Source organism: Suricata suricatta, chromosome X, assembly GCF_006229205.1.
Source record: "Suricata suricatta isolate VVHF042 chromosome X, meerkat_22Aug2017_6uvM2_HiC, whole genome shotgun sequence".
NCBI classification, from domain to species: domain Eukaryota; kingdom Metazoa; phylum Chordata; class Mammalia; order Carnivora; family Herpestidae; genus Suricata; species Suricata suricatta.
The window spans coordinates 82,664,485-82,681,270 of NC_043717.1; the positions used below are offsets into that span (position 1 = coordinate 82,664,485).

Consider the following 16,786-nt stretch of genomic DNA (forward strand, 5'->3'; position numbering starts at 1 on the left):
ACTGGGCGAAAGTCCCTTTATAACAACTTCTGCCGAGGTAGCCCTCATGACCAGGGACGCTCTGCTTCTAAAAAGGGGGGATCATACCAGGGGGTCCTGGGTGGCTCCATTGGTTGAGTGTCTGAGTCTTGGTTTCAGCTTGGGTCGTGATCTCGCAGTTCGTGGGTTCAAGCCTTGCATGCTATCAGCACAGAGCCTGCTTGGGATTCTCTCTCCTCCTGCTGTCTTTCTCTCTCTCAAAATAAATAAATAAGCTTAAAAAATAAATAATAAATACATAAAGAGAGAGACTGTAACACTGGCTTTCTGGTTTGCATTTGGAAAAGTCCACCAAAGCCATTTTTTACTCCATTAAGATACACATACAAGAGTTCCCATGTGCCCACCACCCACAAGTCACAGCACGAAGGACAGTATAGAAGTACAAAAGAGGGGCACCTGGGTGGCTCCGTCAGTTAGGTGGCCGACTTCAGTTCAGGTCATGATCTTGCTGTTCATGATTTCGAGCCCTGCATCAGGCTCTGGGCTGACAGCTCAGAGCCTGGAGACTGCTTCGGATTCTGTGTGTCCCCTTCTCTCTGCCCCTCCCCTGTTTGTGCTCTCTTGCTCTCTCTCTGTCTCTCTTTCTTTCTCAAAATAAACATTAAAATTAAAAAGAAAAAAGAAGGGGGCTGGGTATCTCCTTGTAACTAGGATCCTATAAATATAGTAGAATTGAATGCACTCCTCATTAATCCTAATACATTAGTATAGTAAATTTTCACTTTGGAAAACCTTTCCAAATGCTGGGAGACCTTGCAAGGAGTAGTAGTGAGCACTCTAGCACAATCCATAGCTGATTCTCTTAGGCTTCCCCCCATCCTTTTGTCTCCTAGGTTTGTCGTGCTGTTCACGGATGACCTGGGCCATATTTCCCAGTGGAGCTCTATCATGGCCGGGAGTCTCGCGGGTATGGTTTCCACCATTGTGACCTACCCTACAGACCTCATCAAAACCCGGCTGACCGTGCAGAACCTGCTGGAACCATCTTACAGAGGCATCGCCCATGCTTTCTCTACTGTTTACAAACAGGAAGGGTTCCTAGCCCTTTATCGAGGGGTTTCCCTTACTGTTCTAGGTAAGATGGAACTTTTCACCGTGTCCAGGAGAAGGCTGTGTTCTTTGATATATATGAATGTACCGTACGCCTTTGTTTGTAATCAGTTAAATGCAGTGTTTTGGGGTTGAGGTCACATGGATTCAATCCGTATAGAGCCAGTTAGCTTCATTCTATTCCACAGCCATCCACCCCACTCCAACCTGCGGCCTGTCACCCCCGGGGGAGGGGTCTCGGCGTGCACATGTGTGCGGACACGACCATTGCAGCATTTGATGGGACTGGCCACCCCTTCTTCTGGAAGCTTGGCTTCCAGGACCCTACCATCTCCTGGGGGGTCTTCCCTCCCTCTCGGGCTCATTTCATGCTCTCCCCTGGGGCTCCTTCCTTACCTTTCTTCCCACCCTCCATACCCTCCCCAGGTGGCCTCGGCTAAGCTAGTGGCTTAAACAAGCATCATGAGATTTGAATGACCCCCCAGCCTCACCTCTGTAATCACAGCCATTAACATCTCCTGGCGCTTGCTACCCGCCTGGCACTGTGAGGAATGCTTTGTGTACCGTTTCTCGTTTCAGCTTCAGTTTACAGACAAAGAAATAGATGCTCCGGGAAACTAAGTGACTTGCCCAGAACCGTATAGATAGAAAGTGGAAGAACCTAGCCACATAACCCCAGAGCACCTGTCTCTTTTTTTTTTTTTGTCTTTATTTTTATTTTCTAAAGACAGAGACAGAGAGTGAGCAGGGGAGGGGCAGAGAGAGAGGGAGACACAGAATCAGAAGCAGGCTCCAGGCTCTGAGCTGTCAGTACAGAGCCCAACGCAGAGCTCGAACCCACGAACCGTGAGATCATGACCTGAGCTGAAGTCAGTTGCTTAACTGACTGAGCCACCCAGACCCCCCAGAGCCCCCTGTCTTAACCACTGACCGCTACCACACCCCACAGCAGGATGAATACCTCCTATTGGGCACCTTCACCTGCTGGTTCCTTGGCGCATCCAACTCAACACTAAACCTGATGGCCCTCACACCTGCTCCTCCCGGGCTCCCTCAGGAGTGGGGCCGCAGCCATGCCCGCAGCGGTCCAAGGGAGAGGAAACTTACAACCGCCTCAGCTCCTCTCCTCTCTTCAGTGGCTTCAGTCCCCACATGCTGTCACTCTCACTCTCAGTCTGTTGCCCCCCTCCATCCATGCACCCACCCCGCAGTCATCCTCATCCTTCCAGCAGACTTGAACAAGACGTTCCCACCTGCTCCCAGTCCTGGGTCTCTCTTGCCTGCCCCGGTGCTCCTCACCCTGTCTGCCGCTGCCAGGGCGTGGTGACCTGCCTGAGCTGCAGGGGGCTGTTCCACCACCCTCGTGCCCCTGTCTTCCTGTAGAGCCTTCACTGAGGGGGTGCTCCCTGGGTGGCTCAGTTGTGGGTCATCTGACTTCGGCTCAGGTCACCATCTCACAGTTCGTGGGTTTGAGGCCCGCGTCAGGTGAGCTCGAGCCCCACTTCGGGTGAGCCCTGCTCTCTCTCTCTCTGCCCTTTGCTCACTTGTGAATTCCCCCCCCCCAATAAATTAATTAAGCCTTCACTGACTCCTGAGCTACAGGGGAAAGCCCAAATTCCTTATGCACACCATCGGATCCCTCAGACCTGACAGCCCCACCCCCCAGGACCCATCCCGCCCCCTCTCCTGCCACGCCTCCACCTGCACTCACACTCCACGGAAAAACCTGCCGTTTTCTGGAAACACCACTCCCTCTGTACCTGCTGTTCCCTCCACCTGGACTGCCCGTCCACTCTCGCGATGTCTGGCAAACTCCTACTCAATCCTCAAGACCCAGTGGGAAACTTTCTCTCTTTTGGGAAATCCTGCCTGATTCCCCTAGGCAAAGGAAATCCCTCCATCCTCCTGTGCCTAAAGCACTTTGTTTATTCCCCCCCCTACCCCCCTCGCCCCAGACATATCCGCTGCCGGTCTCCTCCACTAGATGGCGAGAATCTCCAGGAATTAGCCCACTCCTCTTTGTGTTTACTCCTCTTTGTATTCCCAGCACCTGGCATAGGGCCCAGCATATGATGTAAAGTTCACAAATATTTTCTGAGTGAAGGTAAATGGGGGGTTGGTACTTCATGTTTAATATATGTTTATTGAATCAATATTATTGCATTTTCCTAAAGACAAGCAACCCCACTGATGCTATCCCCTCTCTTAAGTCTCATTTTTGAGGGAGAAAATTAGTACCTCTGTAAACTTGAGATAGCTCCCAAAGTTTCTGGAAGTTTCTTGAAAGGGCTACCTACTACACTACCTACTCCATCTTTTCCTAGAAAGATAAGGAAGCCGCAGGTGGTAGGGTGCCCCCTGGGCCCTGATATGGCCATGTCATTCCCAAAGGCAAGGTCACGTGCCCTCCCTCACCACGGCTGCCTCACTGGCCACTTTTCATGGAACGTTTCCTTCTCAGCTAGAGATCAGTCCCTCTTAGCCACTTCCAAAACCTGATTAAGTGCCACTCACTGACTTTTTCTTTATGGGAGCGATTTTCCCCCCAAGATTTTATTTTTTAAAATTTCTAATACTCAGAAAAGTTAAAAGAATTGGAAACACCCACATACCCAACCACCCGGATATGACAGTTAACACTTTTGCTTTGTCATATAGCTGTCCATCCCTCTGGCCATGCATCAGTCCATCTTCCATAATTTTTGATGATTTCCATGGAATTTCCAAACAACGAGCCACTTCGCCTCTCAACCGTTCAACATTGCATAATCATCATCTAGAGCTCAATATTCATTTGTGGTTCTTCGTAGCATAAAATTTACCTACAGCGAACGACGCAAACCTTCAGTGAACTGCTTGATGCGTTTTGACAAATTGCACAAAACCTATCAAAATGGAGCACATTGCCATCACCCAAGAAAAGTTCCTTCCTGCTGCTCTAGGGAGAGGGATCTTATTTACGTATTTTTTAAATTTTTTTCTAATGTTCATTTTTGAGAGAGAGAGACAGACAGACAGAATCTGAAGCAGGCTCCAGGCTCTGAGCTGTCAGCACAGAGCCCAACGCGGGGCTCAAACCCACCAACTGTGAGATCATGACCAGAGCTGAAGTCGGACACTTAATGGACTGAGCCATCCAGGCGCCCCTGGTGAGAGGGATTCTAACAAGCCCAGGGCCGGTGCTGTTTACTTACCCCCCCCCCACCCCCTGCCGCTTCCCCACGGGCATTTATGTTCTCAAGCTGGTGCTGTCACAGACAGAAGCAGCCTCCCTCTGCCCTTGTTTTGCAGGTGCTCTCCCGTTCTCTGCTGGCTCCCTTCTCGTTTATATGAACCTGGAGAAAATCTGGAAGGGACCCCGAGATCGGTTCTCTCTCCTCCAGAACTTTGCCAATGTCTGCCTCGCCGCTGCAGTAACCCAGACCCTCTCCTTTCCTTTCGACACAGTGAAGAGAAAGATGCAGGTGAGGGGTAATGGGGGGGTCGTCGCGAACGAGGGGTGCCTTGGCGTGTTTGCGGGGCAGGTGGTAATGGCTGCAAAGAACACTGACCCTGAATGGTGCTGGCTTTCCGGGGAGCTCGTGTCATGACCCCCACACACATGCATTTCTGCTGCTAACCTCAGGGCTAGTGGCCTGAGTCAGGCCACCCCCCCCCCCCCCCCCCCCCGTTCCCGTTCTCTTCTTCTGTAGGTCTGTCGTAAAGCCTCCGGATGAGGCCCACTTTTCTTTCCTCTCTTCCTCAAAGCTGCCTCAATCAGGGAGAATGGAAAGAACCCAAATCAGCCAGGAACTACCGATAACAATTCAGTTGAATCTTAGTTTAGTTTAGTTTACTTTAAGTTTATTTGAGAGAGAGAGAAAGCGCAGAGTTGGGGGGTGGGGTCAGAGAGAGAAAGAGAGAATCCCAAGCAGGCCCCGCGCTGTCAGAGCTGCCCCAATCATCTGTCTGGGTTGTATCTTTTTCTGTCCTTTGTCCAAACAAATAAGTAGTGGTCACATTGTTGTAATTATAATGGGGATGTAAGGTTACAGCCTGCTTGGTACATATGTCCATTCACAAAAACCAGTATTCCTAATTTTAAAAGTACTGCACATACGCCTTGAAAATGGTCAGTTTTGGGGCAACTGTGTGGCTCCTTCGGTTAAGCGTCCAGCTTCTACTCAGGTTATGATCTTGTGGTTCATGGGTTTGAGCCCCACGTCGGGCTCTGTGCTGACAGCTCAGAGCCTGGAGCCTGCTTCAGATTCTGTGTCTTCCTCTCTCTCTGCCACTACCCTGCTCACCCTGTCTCTCTCTCTCTCTCTCTCTCTCAAAAAGAAATATTAAAAAAATAAAATGGTTTTATGTTACATATGTTTTACCACAATAATAAAAAAAAAGTAACACACATGGATTATAGAAAATTTGGGAGGGGCTCCTGGATGGCTCAGTCGGTTAAGCATCCAACTTTGGCTCAGGTCCTGATCTCATGGTTTGTGAGTTCGAGCCCTGCCATGGGGGCACTGTCCATGCGGGAGCCTCCTTTGGAATTCTCTCGCTCTCTGCACCTCCCTCCCTCTCTCTCTCTCTCTCTCTCTCTCTCTCTCGCTCTCGCTCTCGCTCTCGCTCTCGCTCTCGCAAAATAAATAAACTTAAGAATAAAAGAGAAAGTTTGGGAAATACAGAAAAGTATAAAAAAGAAAACAATAATTACCTATAAACACAGCATCTATGCACTATAATGATTAATAGTTTTTCTGCATGTGTGCACATGTATGTGTGTGTGCATGTTTATGTTGTGTGTGCATAAATGTATATAATACATCTATATGGAAAATTGGGGTTTTTTTTACAAACTTGTGTCCCTACCATATAGAAAAATTAATATCCTTTTTTCACTTATTATATATAATGGATATTGCCCCAGACCATCAACTACTGAGAACACCTTTTTAAATTTTCACATAATATTCCACCATATGGATGTGCCGTAGATATATTTTTTTTAACAATGATTTATTCTTGCAACGTTCTGGAGGCTAGACTTTTAATATCAGGTTGATGCCAGGGCCATGCCCCATTTGAAGGCTGCAGGGATGGATCCTTCCTTGTCCCCCCCAACCTCTGGCCACCCCATGCGCTCCTTGGTCTGAGGCTGCACAATTCAGTCTCAGCCTCCATTGGGCCATAAATAGCAGTTTCTCAGTTTTTAAATATTTAGGCTATTTGTAATTTTTCAGGGGGATAACATTACAGTGAAAATGCTTGTGTGTTTCTCACATGTGTGATGACACCCTTCAACTCTATTCCTACAAATTGACTTAAGATAAAAAGAATTGTACGGCTCTTTTGTTTTTCTAAGTCTGTTTATGGGGGGCCAGAAAGACAGGGAGGGAGAATCCTAAGCAGGCTCCACACTGACATAGAGGAGCCTTATGTGGAAGCTTGAACTGACGAACTAAGAAATCACGACCTGAGCCGAAACCAAGAGTCAGATGCTTGACCGACTGACCACCCAGGCACCTCCTTTTTTTTAAGTTTATTAATTTTTTATTTTGTTGATTATAAAATTATTTTTATTTTTATTGTTTTATGTAAAGACTCGTAATGAACTTTGCACCCCAGAAGAGTTATTCGTCTCCTCAACAGTCATCAGCAGTAATTACTGTCACTTTTGAAAAAAAATTTTTTTTACGGCAATGCTCTACTGTAAGTCAGGGTGAGATGCACTACAAGTAGATATTCAGGGGTAAACTTGATCATTTTTACCCTGGTACAGAAGCCTTCTTGATGCCAGATAGAGCTTCAACAAGAAGCTTTAAAATAAACGCAAAGTCATGATGGTTATTTAAAAAAAAAAAAATCCCAGAGAGGTAATTGCATGGTTTTCATAAAGTATGATCAGCATCCAATTATGAATAACATCATAAATATCATCCAAAGCTGTACGAAGTGAATTCTTAGGGTGGCGGTCAAAGTTTTATTTTACAGGCGTTAATAAACATAGTAACACCTGGTCCACCCTACTTAAAAAAAAAAATTAACTCCCAAGACGGACCCGCAGTCCTGTTCAATGAAAGCATGCATTGCCTCCTCTGGCCATTAGATGTCGCCGCAGCAAGTGGCGCACTGCTAAGCAGCTGAGCCTATTAGGCTTGCAGGTAGTGATCTCGGTCCAGTTAACAACGTCCTAATCCCTGCTTGAAATGAACCTTCAGTCTGGGGGGCAATGGGCCTAGAAACCACAGGCTAACCCGAAACTCTGTTGCGGCGGGTTTTTTCTGGCAAGGTACGCGATCCCTCCGCTCCGCGGGAGCCGGCAAGTTCTGCCACTGGAATTTATAGCAAGGGGACTTTGCTGCCCTGAACTGAGCACACTTAATGGTAATAGTTGTATTCCCTGGCTTTCCTCCTCGAGCTGCCCGTCAGGAAGCAAATCAACGGCAGGTGTCTGTTAGATAACCAGCTGGCCGGGGAATTTTCTCAACTCCCACACTGACTGGCCACTTTATCTGAATGTCTCATTCTCCCAATATGCTTTTGGCCATACACATGTGCGCGCGTATACACGCAATCTGCCCATCTAATGCCCCATCAGGTTGGAACTCTCTCGAACATGAATGAGAACAATCAGGAGTCTTGTTTAACCAGCTGAGCCCTTCCTTCACCATGCTTCCACTCATTCCTTTCTCTGTTTCTTGCCCTGGCTCGTGGCTGCCATGCTAGAGAACGGCGAGGTAAATAAATTGTGTGTGTGCATGTTTTGATGCAGTGGTTTCTGACGGGGAGGAGGGTGGGGCAGCCCAGTGCACCCATGTAATGAGGTGCCCCCCGCATGGGGTGCTGCCTGAAATTGCCTTCGCCACCCTTCAGTACATCGTGGCCCAAGGTCTTGGAGGCACAGCCTGTACTTTTCATCTTCAGTCTCTCCCACACGTGGCCCCGAACATGGGCCTGAAAGGTGTATTTCAGGAGCACGTAGTGTATTGGGAGAACGAGTGGAACAGGGAAGATATTGACGGAGACTAGGCAGTCTGATTAATCTGTGGGCCCCTAATAAGGACCAAGGACGGAGTCCTGAGCAAAGGGGTCTCTGGACAGGTGCATGTGGAAGAGAGAGGGAGGCCAGCTGCCCTGAAACTCCAGGGAGCAGCTGAAAACGTGGGAGCTTGGAACCTGCTGGGCCCTCTGAGAGGGTCACGTGGGAGGCACCAGGCACAAGCTTGGTGTCGCGTCCCCCCCAGGCCAGAAACTCTGACACCCTCCCCTGTGGCCCATGTTAGGTGTCTCCATTTCATCAAATATAAAACCGACTGCCCGCCTGTTGCTCCGTGCCCCAGGGGACTTTGACCCCGTCAAGGCTCACCAAGGCAAGCGGGATTGAGCCAGGTCAGCATTTGAACTGAAAGTACATAAAGTGAAGGACAAAGGTGGTATCCGAGTGGCACAGCTGACCAAGCAAAATACACACGGTCCCTGAGCGAAGAGAAGCCTCGGGCTGTTCAAACAGAGACGCTGAACCCGCCCGAGATGCTTAACACCCCGGGCTGCGGGCACCAAAACGGGCATGCCGTCACTTGGTCTGTCCCCTCTCCCCTCTGGGCGCAGCCCTCTCCTCCTGGTGTCTCACGCCCAACCCCACATGTTCAGCCCTGACCCACACTCCCGCTGCGCGTGGTCATCTGGCTGTCACCTGTACACTGTCACCTCTAACGTAATCTGTATCAAACCGCCTCTCCTTCTCCGGCAACTTTCTGCCCAGGGCATTCCATTTCAATGCCACCACCCCTCCCCAGTCACCCAGGCTGGAATCCCAGACTTGGCTTTCATGCTTCCTCTTCCCCTCCCCCAGGCTATGGCAGTAAATCCCCTAAGTGGTCTCCAGGATTAAATCTAAAAATGATCATAAGCATCGAACACTAATGTAGCAGGCACTGTGCTAAAAGTACTTCATGCTCATTATCTCTTTTAGTCCTTAACAACGACCCTACGAGGTGGGTACTGTTCATATTAAGCCCATTTTCCAGATGAGAAAACAGAGTCCCTGCAAGGTCTGGGGGCATCTGGGTGGCTCACTTGATTAACCGTCTGACTTTGGCTCAGGTCATGATCTCACGGTTCAGTTCTTGAGTTCAGGCCCTGCATCTGGCTCTCTGCTGTCAGCACAGAGCCCACTTCAGATTGTCTGTCCTCCTCTCTCTGCCCCTCCCCTGCTTGTGGTTGTTCTCTCTCTCTTTCTCTCTCTCTCTCTCTCTCTCTCTCTCTCTCTCTCTCTCTCTGCCCCTAGCTTACTTGTGCACCCTCCCTAAAAAAAAAAAAAAAAAAAAAAAAAAACAGGTAGCTTGTCTTCAGAGTCACTACTCATTCCGGTCCCTCCAGCCCAGCCCATGGCTCCTGCCAGACTAATTTTCTTAAGATCTGCCCGTGTTTTGTCCTTCTTTATTGCCCGTACAGAACAAAATCTGAGGCTGAGCCCCTTGGCCTGGCATGTTGCCTTTACCCACTTTGCCACCCACATTGCACAGAGGTTCTGTATTAGTTGTTGCAAAATCAAATGCCAGCAGCAATTTGGAAGCGACATGAGGGGGGAAAAACCCAGGGAAACCCAGATAACAGACACTCACCCACTAAAGACAGCTTTCAAAGACATTCTGAGCCATTCCAGTTTTTTGGCTTGCAAAGCATTTTGGAGAGCTAACTTGTTCTGTGCTCACAAAATGTGATTAGCATCTCAATATGGGTTGCTGGAAGGAATAAAGGAAGCCGGTGGGGGCCAAGGCTAGTTCCTCTTCTCCAAGGCTTGGATGCCATTTTGAAATGGGGGCCCAGTTTCTTAAGGGAGACTAAAATCCAGATTTTTATGTAAAACTCTCCCAACGTTTCAGTATTGGCAAATAAAAACTGTTGAATCTTGCGTGGGCTAAATAAACCCTGCCTTTGTATAATCTCTGCTCTATTCAAGCCTCCAGTTCCGTCAGAATGATCTTAGTCCCCTCCCCCCAGTCCCCTAAAGAATAAATAAATGTATTTCACATTCCTGTCACCTCTGCCTGGACCATCTACCTGCCCCTTAAAGGCTCAACTGAGATTTGCCTCGTTGGCGGCTGTCCCTTCTAGCACACAGTAGCACATATCGGTTGATTTTGTTTAATAAATGAGTTGTCTTTTCCCACCCCAAAGCAACTATCCTATCTTGATGGATAGAGGCAGGTGTTCTGCCTTTGTAGAACACGCCACTGAGTGTGTTCCAGACCACCACGAGGAGGGGATCGTGGGGCAGGAGGGGCAGAGTTAACAATGTGCTCTATCAACAATTTCAGATATTGGGGCACCCGGGTGGCTCAGTCGGTTAAGCGCCCAACTTGGGCTCAGGTCACCATCTCATGGTTTGTGAGAGCCCCACATTGGGTTCTGTGCTGAAAGCCTGCTTTGGATTCGGTGTCTCCCTCTCTCTCTGCCCCTCCCCTCTCTCTTTCTCTCTCTCAAAAGTAAAAAAAAAAAAATTACCAAAATAACCAATTCCAGATACTTAGGTTTTCATTTTCACCCCTACCCCTGAAGGCATCGGTATTTGTTTCAAGAGCTTAGTGGGTGAGTAACCCCCCTCTTTTTCTTTAATGTTTATTTATTTTTGAGAGAGAAAGAGTGCAGTCAAGCAGGGGAGGGGTAGAGAGAGGGAGGGAGACAGAGAATCCTAAACAGGTTCTGCACTAACAGCAGAGCCCGATGCGAGGCTTGAACCCACGAACCATGAGATCATGACCTGAGCTGAAGACGGACGCTCGACCGGCTGAGCCACCCAGGCGCCACCGCCCCCCCCCCCAGCTCCCAGTAACCCCTTTTAAATGACGCCATTAGTCTATATGCGTCCTCTGAGCCAGCCAGTTGAATTTCCTTAGCGTTTCTCTACACTCCCCACCTTCTCCACATCCACACCATTGCTCTGCGCCTCCGTCCTATCAGAGTTGCCTCCCCAAGTCTTCCTCACCTCCCAGGGCAGGAGTCTCCCCCTTCTGAATGGCCCCATAGCTCAACTTGCATTACGGCTCTCTCCTGGCTCCTTGTGTTAGAACCTTCTGGGTCCTGAGCCTCTGGAGACTGCAAACTCTTTGTCTTGGGGAAGGAGCTCTCACACATTTGTATATCCCCACAGCGTACAGCCTCACGGGGCAGGCACTTGATACTTGTTGAAAAATGAATGAAGTTCAGGGCCCTGGGGTGAGCTCCAAGTCATCTTCTGTTGCCTGCCTGGACCGTCAGGTTTTCTCTATTGCAGCGCTAACAGCTGTTCACATCAGAAGACAGGTGACTAAGCTGAAAGGACAAAGTAAAACCATCCTGACGCCATTTTGACGCCCAGCCCCTCTTCATTGCAACCTCCTACCGCTTTGCATGGTGTCTGGTAGTTTGTCGATTTCAGGAAATGTGGCCCGAGGCGAATGGACGGGGTCTAAATCTGTGCTCTCTTGTGATGGGGAGGCTTTCGTCTGGTGCAAGGGTGGGGGCAAAAATTGGTCAGGAGGAGGGAATGAAAGGAGAGTCTTGCCTGTGATTAGTAAATTATAATCTGATAAGAACTACTGTTTACTGGCCATTCAACATGGACAAGGCAGTTTATTATCCCATGTCATCCTCTTTATCCACCCTATGAAATAAGTGCCCTTACTATTCCTGTTTTCTCACTGAGGAAAGCGGGTACAGAGAGGGTGCGTTACTTGCCCAGCAGTCACACAGCCAGCAAGTGATGGGGCTGGGATTGAACACCGGTCTCCCCTTCCTCCGGCCCATGCTTTATCCTCCAGGAAGGAGTGGGGGAGGGGTGGCTTGCGCCTAGATACCAGGTAATCTGTTCATTTCTTCCAGTTCCCTTGCGCTCCGAGGCAGGAGTAGACGATGAGGGAGGAGACTGACTTTGGCAATTGGGAGCTCACGGTCTCAGGGCAAGAGCAGTTTGGGGGAAAAAAAATGTCTAGGCTCAGAAGTGGACAGACAAGAGCTTGGCTTTGGCCAGGGAATGGTTAACTCAAGTTAAAAGTGGGGGAGAGTCTTTAGAAAACCAGGCTACCCAAGGGCTCGCTTGGCAGCCTGACAATGGAAGGCTTGAAGCCAGCAGATTAGCATGAGGAGTGTCGAGTGTTCAACAGCCGTGGGCCTCTGGCAGGCCACAAACTGACCGCAGCTGTTTGCAGGCACCGGGAAGAAAGCCCCGCTGGCCCTCCGAGCCCCTGGGAGGGTAGGCATGAGCTCCTAGGAAGTGCGAACAGGGTTTCAGGTTTTCTGCCTAGTTCAACACTTCTTAGTTGACCTCCGTCTCTTCCCAGCAAGAACAAAGCTCTGTATTCCCAGCAGAGCCACCTTATCTGTCCACTAGTATGACCGCTGCTGAGTTCTGAAGCTCTCAGGTCATGGGAGAGGATGGGACCATTGCCTTTACTCTGTTGCATTTTCTTTTTTTTAAATATATATATATAGTTTATTTATTTTTGAGACAGAGAGACAGAGCATGAGCAGGGGAGGGACAAAGAGAGAGGGAGACACAGAATCTGAAGCAGGCTCCAGGCTCTGAGCTGGCAGCACAGAACCCGATGCGAGGCTCGAACCCACGAACCGTAAGATCATGACCTGAGCCGAAGCCGGACACTAAACCGACTGAGCCACCCAGGCGCCCCTCTGTTGCATTTCCAACTCCTGGCTGTCTGCTGGCTTACTCTGGAGTTAGTCCCCCTTTGGGGACTAACTTCTGCCTAAATCAGTAGCATTGCCTTGGCAGTCTGCAAAACAAAACAAAACAAAACAAAATAGGACACTTTACGGATCCAGGTAGATGTTCGGACATCCCTTAGGCAAGGTGGCTTTGTTTGAGCATCATTGTGGAGGTGTAGGGGAAGGAGAATTCTCCCCCGTGTTTTCCCAAAAGATGTAGAGTGCCCTAAATACTTCAGGGATGGCAGTTGTTGGTCATGGAAACAAGCCTGTCCCTAGAGGCAGGCAGAGGCAGGAGGAGGGAGGGGCCTGCCTAATTCCACTCTTGTAAAATCACTCTGCCTTTTTCTTCTGCCCTGAGCTGGCTTACTCCTTCCAAGAGATAAAGTCTGGGTCTCAAAATGGCCACCCTGTGCTAAGCAGGCTTCTCTGAGCTCCAGCTCGACAGTAACAGAGCTTTGATAGGCACTACCCCGCCTCGCCTACCTGGTCTCCACAAGAGGGGTGAAGAAGGAGGTAGGGGAGGGAGAAAGAGAGGCCCCAGAGAAGGCCAGCTACTCCCCAGGAAAGACCGCAGCCCCTGCTGTCAGGAGGAGCTCAAGACCACAGCGTGTGGGCCCTCTGCTGGCCTAAAGCCAGCTTGGAAACGGGGGCGCACACCCCCTGGAGGTTACCCCCGGGGGTCACTCCCTTCCCCCCCCACCCCACCCTCGCTGAGCTGTTGCTTGTTTGCTTTTAGCAGCTATGTTCTTCTTAAAGCTTAAAGCCTCGCTAAGTGGTCAAGAGTATGGGCTTTTGGGGGGCACCTGGTGGCTCAGGTCATGATCTCATGGTCTGAGAGTTCGAGCCCCGCATTGGGCTCTCTGCTGTCCGCACAGAGCTCCCTGGGGATCCTCTGTCTCCCTCTGTCTCTGCCCCTCCCCTGCTCACTTTCTCTTTCTCTCTCTCTCTCAAAAATAAATATTAAAAAAAATTAAGAGTGTGGGCTCTGGATGCCATTCCTGCCCCTTACCCCTTTGTGAACTTGCATAAGCCTCTCTGAGCTTCATCGTCCTCATCTGTAAAACATGGGGATAAGTGTCGTGACTGACTCATACACCCGCAGAGAACACCGAATTGGGTTAATGCAGATACAGAGTCGGGCGCCTGACAGATACTCAATAAAGCTGAGGTGCTATTTTTATTGTTCTACAAGCATCTCTTCAGAATCTATGCCCGGCGTCGGGGGCCTGATTCGAACTATAAAAGCCTGTCCAGGTGTTTCTGTGTTCTCTATGATTGCCACACACACACAAAAGAGCTTGCTAGCCTCACAAAACCTCAAAGGACCCTCGATCTCTAGAGATAATGGTGAGCAGGGACAGTAGGAGACGTAATTATTCATTTGTGGGGTGAGTTGGATGGGCATTTACCTAGAGGCCAGCATTGCCCAAATCCACATACTCCCGGCCCTCTGAAAGCTGCCTTCTCACAGTCTTTCCCTAAGCCCCATCACAGTGACACTAAATTTGGCTCTTCGGGGCCACTGCTGTTCTCCATGCTCCCACCCAGTCGGACGCTTAACCGACTGAGCCACCCAGGCACCCCAGCAACAGGTCTTTATCAGCCGGGTGAGAAGGAAAGGAGGCCAAGCAGCAATGGTATCCAGGATACATTCACCAAAGACCCCTGACCATTTTGGTCCCTGAAACTCCAGGCTGGGAGACTAAGCTTGTCCATTTCATGTTCTGTTTCTCATACTCTGGTCTGTACTGGACTTTTACTGTACCTCAAAAGGAAGGCCTAACCCCGAGGTTCCCCGTTCTATATGGTTAAAGCATAGAACGATGATCCCTCCTTCAATGGGGCACCTGGCTGGCTCAGTCAGTAGAGCGTGCGATCTTGATCTCGGGCTTATGAGTTTGAGCCCCATGCTGGATGTAGAGACGACTTAAAAATAAAATCTTTGGGGTGGCTGGGTGGCTCAGTCAGTTAAGCGTCCAACTTCAGCTCACGTCATGATCTCATGGCTTGTGGGTTCAAGCCCTACATCAGCCTCTGTTCGGCAGTGTGGAGCCTTCCTGGGACTCGCTCTCTTTCTCTCTCTCTCAAAATAAATAAGTAAACTTTTTGAAACATTAAAAATAAAAAAGGTTGATCCAGCTGGATTAATGAGGAATGATACAACAATCTTTCATATAAAATGAAGAACTATGGAACCTTATTAATTTGCATGGCATTATAACTATACTAACAACCCAGGGCTCAGTAAGGAAAATAATCATATAAATAGCATAGGGCGCCTGGGTGGCTCAGTCCATTAAGCGTCTGGCTCTTGATCTCGGCTCAGGTCACCATCTCACAGCTTTGTGGGTTTGAGCCCTGTTGAGCTCTGCGCCGATTCTCCCTCTCTCTCTGCCCCTCCCCTGCTCACACTCTGTCTTCCCCCAAAATAAACTATAAAAATAAATAAATAAATAAATAGCATAAGGTATGATCCCCCCCATTTTTGAAATGAGGAAGTTGGAGTTCAGAGAAATTAAGGAACTTTCTTGCGATCACACAGCTAGTGACTGGAGGAGGGAGGGTTGGAATCCAGGTCCGTGTGACGAGAAAGCCCGTACACGTGAGCTTCGTGCTCCTCTTAGGCTTTTCCAAAACAGCTCCACTGTATGTGACTGCAGGGCCCGGAAATTTTCTCTACTAGGCTGTCCTTCGTTAATCTACTTTCAGTCATATACACTAAAATAGAATATTTAATGTTTATTTATTTATTTTGAGGAGAGAGAGAGGAGTCAGATGCTTAACCAATCGAGCCACCCAGGTGCCCCTGGAATATCATTTTTTAAAGATTTATTTTTTTAAGTTTCTTTATTTTGAGAGAGAGAGAGAGAAAGAGCACTCAAGCGGGGGAAGGGGCAGAGAAAGAGAGGGAGAGAGAGGGGGAGCATGCACAAGGCGTGACCTTCTCCATAGTTTGTTTCAGTGAGTAAAGCTGACTTTGAGCACTCCTTCTCTGGCTGTAACATGTTTGTACATTCTACAGAGTTTTGTGGAGGACAGAGGAAAGAGAAGCTGAGTACGAGACGGTCTCAGCCATCGGGAATTACGGTCTCTGGGAGAAAGAACACGAAACAACTAACAGGAAACAGAATTAGATGTGTTATTTACTAGCCATATGACCTTGATCCAATCACTTAACATGTCCCCAAACCTCAGTTTCCTCACCTGGAACAGGCACATAAGCAGCCAATAAATGTCTATGTATTAGTAATAGGACTACTATTATTATGGGCTACATCTGTGAAACTTTCTACTTGCACGCTGTCCTTTCTTTGTAAACTAGGACTATCTACACAGTGCTGCAAGGAGAGAAACGAAACAATATGAAATTTGATCCTGATTTTCTAACAAGATTCTGGATCATCATAGCGTATGCTTTTCCACCCACCATTTTTATCATTCATGCCTAACATTATGTCAAAATGCTTTTAGAATTCCAGACCACTTCTGTACTGAGCATTTCAGGGATTTGTTGAACATGCCCTTCACCGAGCACTAGACATGGGTCAGTTGCTGGTTAAGGCACCAGAGACACAGAAACGAATAAGACCAGTCCTTACAGAGTGCACAGCCCCCTGGGAAAATCAGATGTGTGAATCTGCCATGGTTAGGGTGCAGTGTGAAAGGGGCCTCCTTGGAAGAGTTGTCTGTACTCAATGTCTCCAGTCTTTCTCTTCACATCTCTCTTCAGTGATTCCCACCAGACTTTTGCCCTCACCACCCAATAGAAACTTCTTTTCCTAACGTTAGTGCATCTCTAAACCCAGTGGTCAGGGCTGGAGATAGAATCTGGGAGTCCTCAACACCTAGATGGTATTTAAGGCCAGGAGACTGGATGAAATCACTTAGGGCTCGAGCCCGGGGATACCCCAACATTTAGAAGGCAAGCCAAGAAGACAGAGAAGGAACTGTCAGTGGGGGAAGGGAGCTCAGGATGCATCTTCTTAGCCAACAGCAGCTGACTACT

General features: G+C 48.8%; 1 protein-coding gene across 1 annotated transcript in view; it reads left to right on the forward strand.

The window, feature by feature from the left end:
- The first annotated feature begins 4,208 nt into the window (after positions 1–4,208).
- SLC25A43 (solute carrier family 25 member 43) overlaps positions 4,209–16,786 on the forward strand; it is an 18,882-nt gene continuing 6,304 nt past the window's right edge. The window contains exons 1-2 of the mRNA XM_029930657.1: positions 4,209–4,241; positions 4,384–4,556. Of these exons, the coding sequence (XP_029786517.1) occupies positions 4,422–4,556 (135 nt within the window). The 5' untranslated portion in view covers positions 4,209–4,241; positions 4,384–4,421. The remainder of the gene's footprint in view (positions 4,242–4,383; positions 4,557–16,786) is intronic.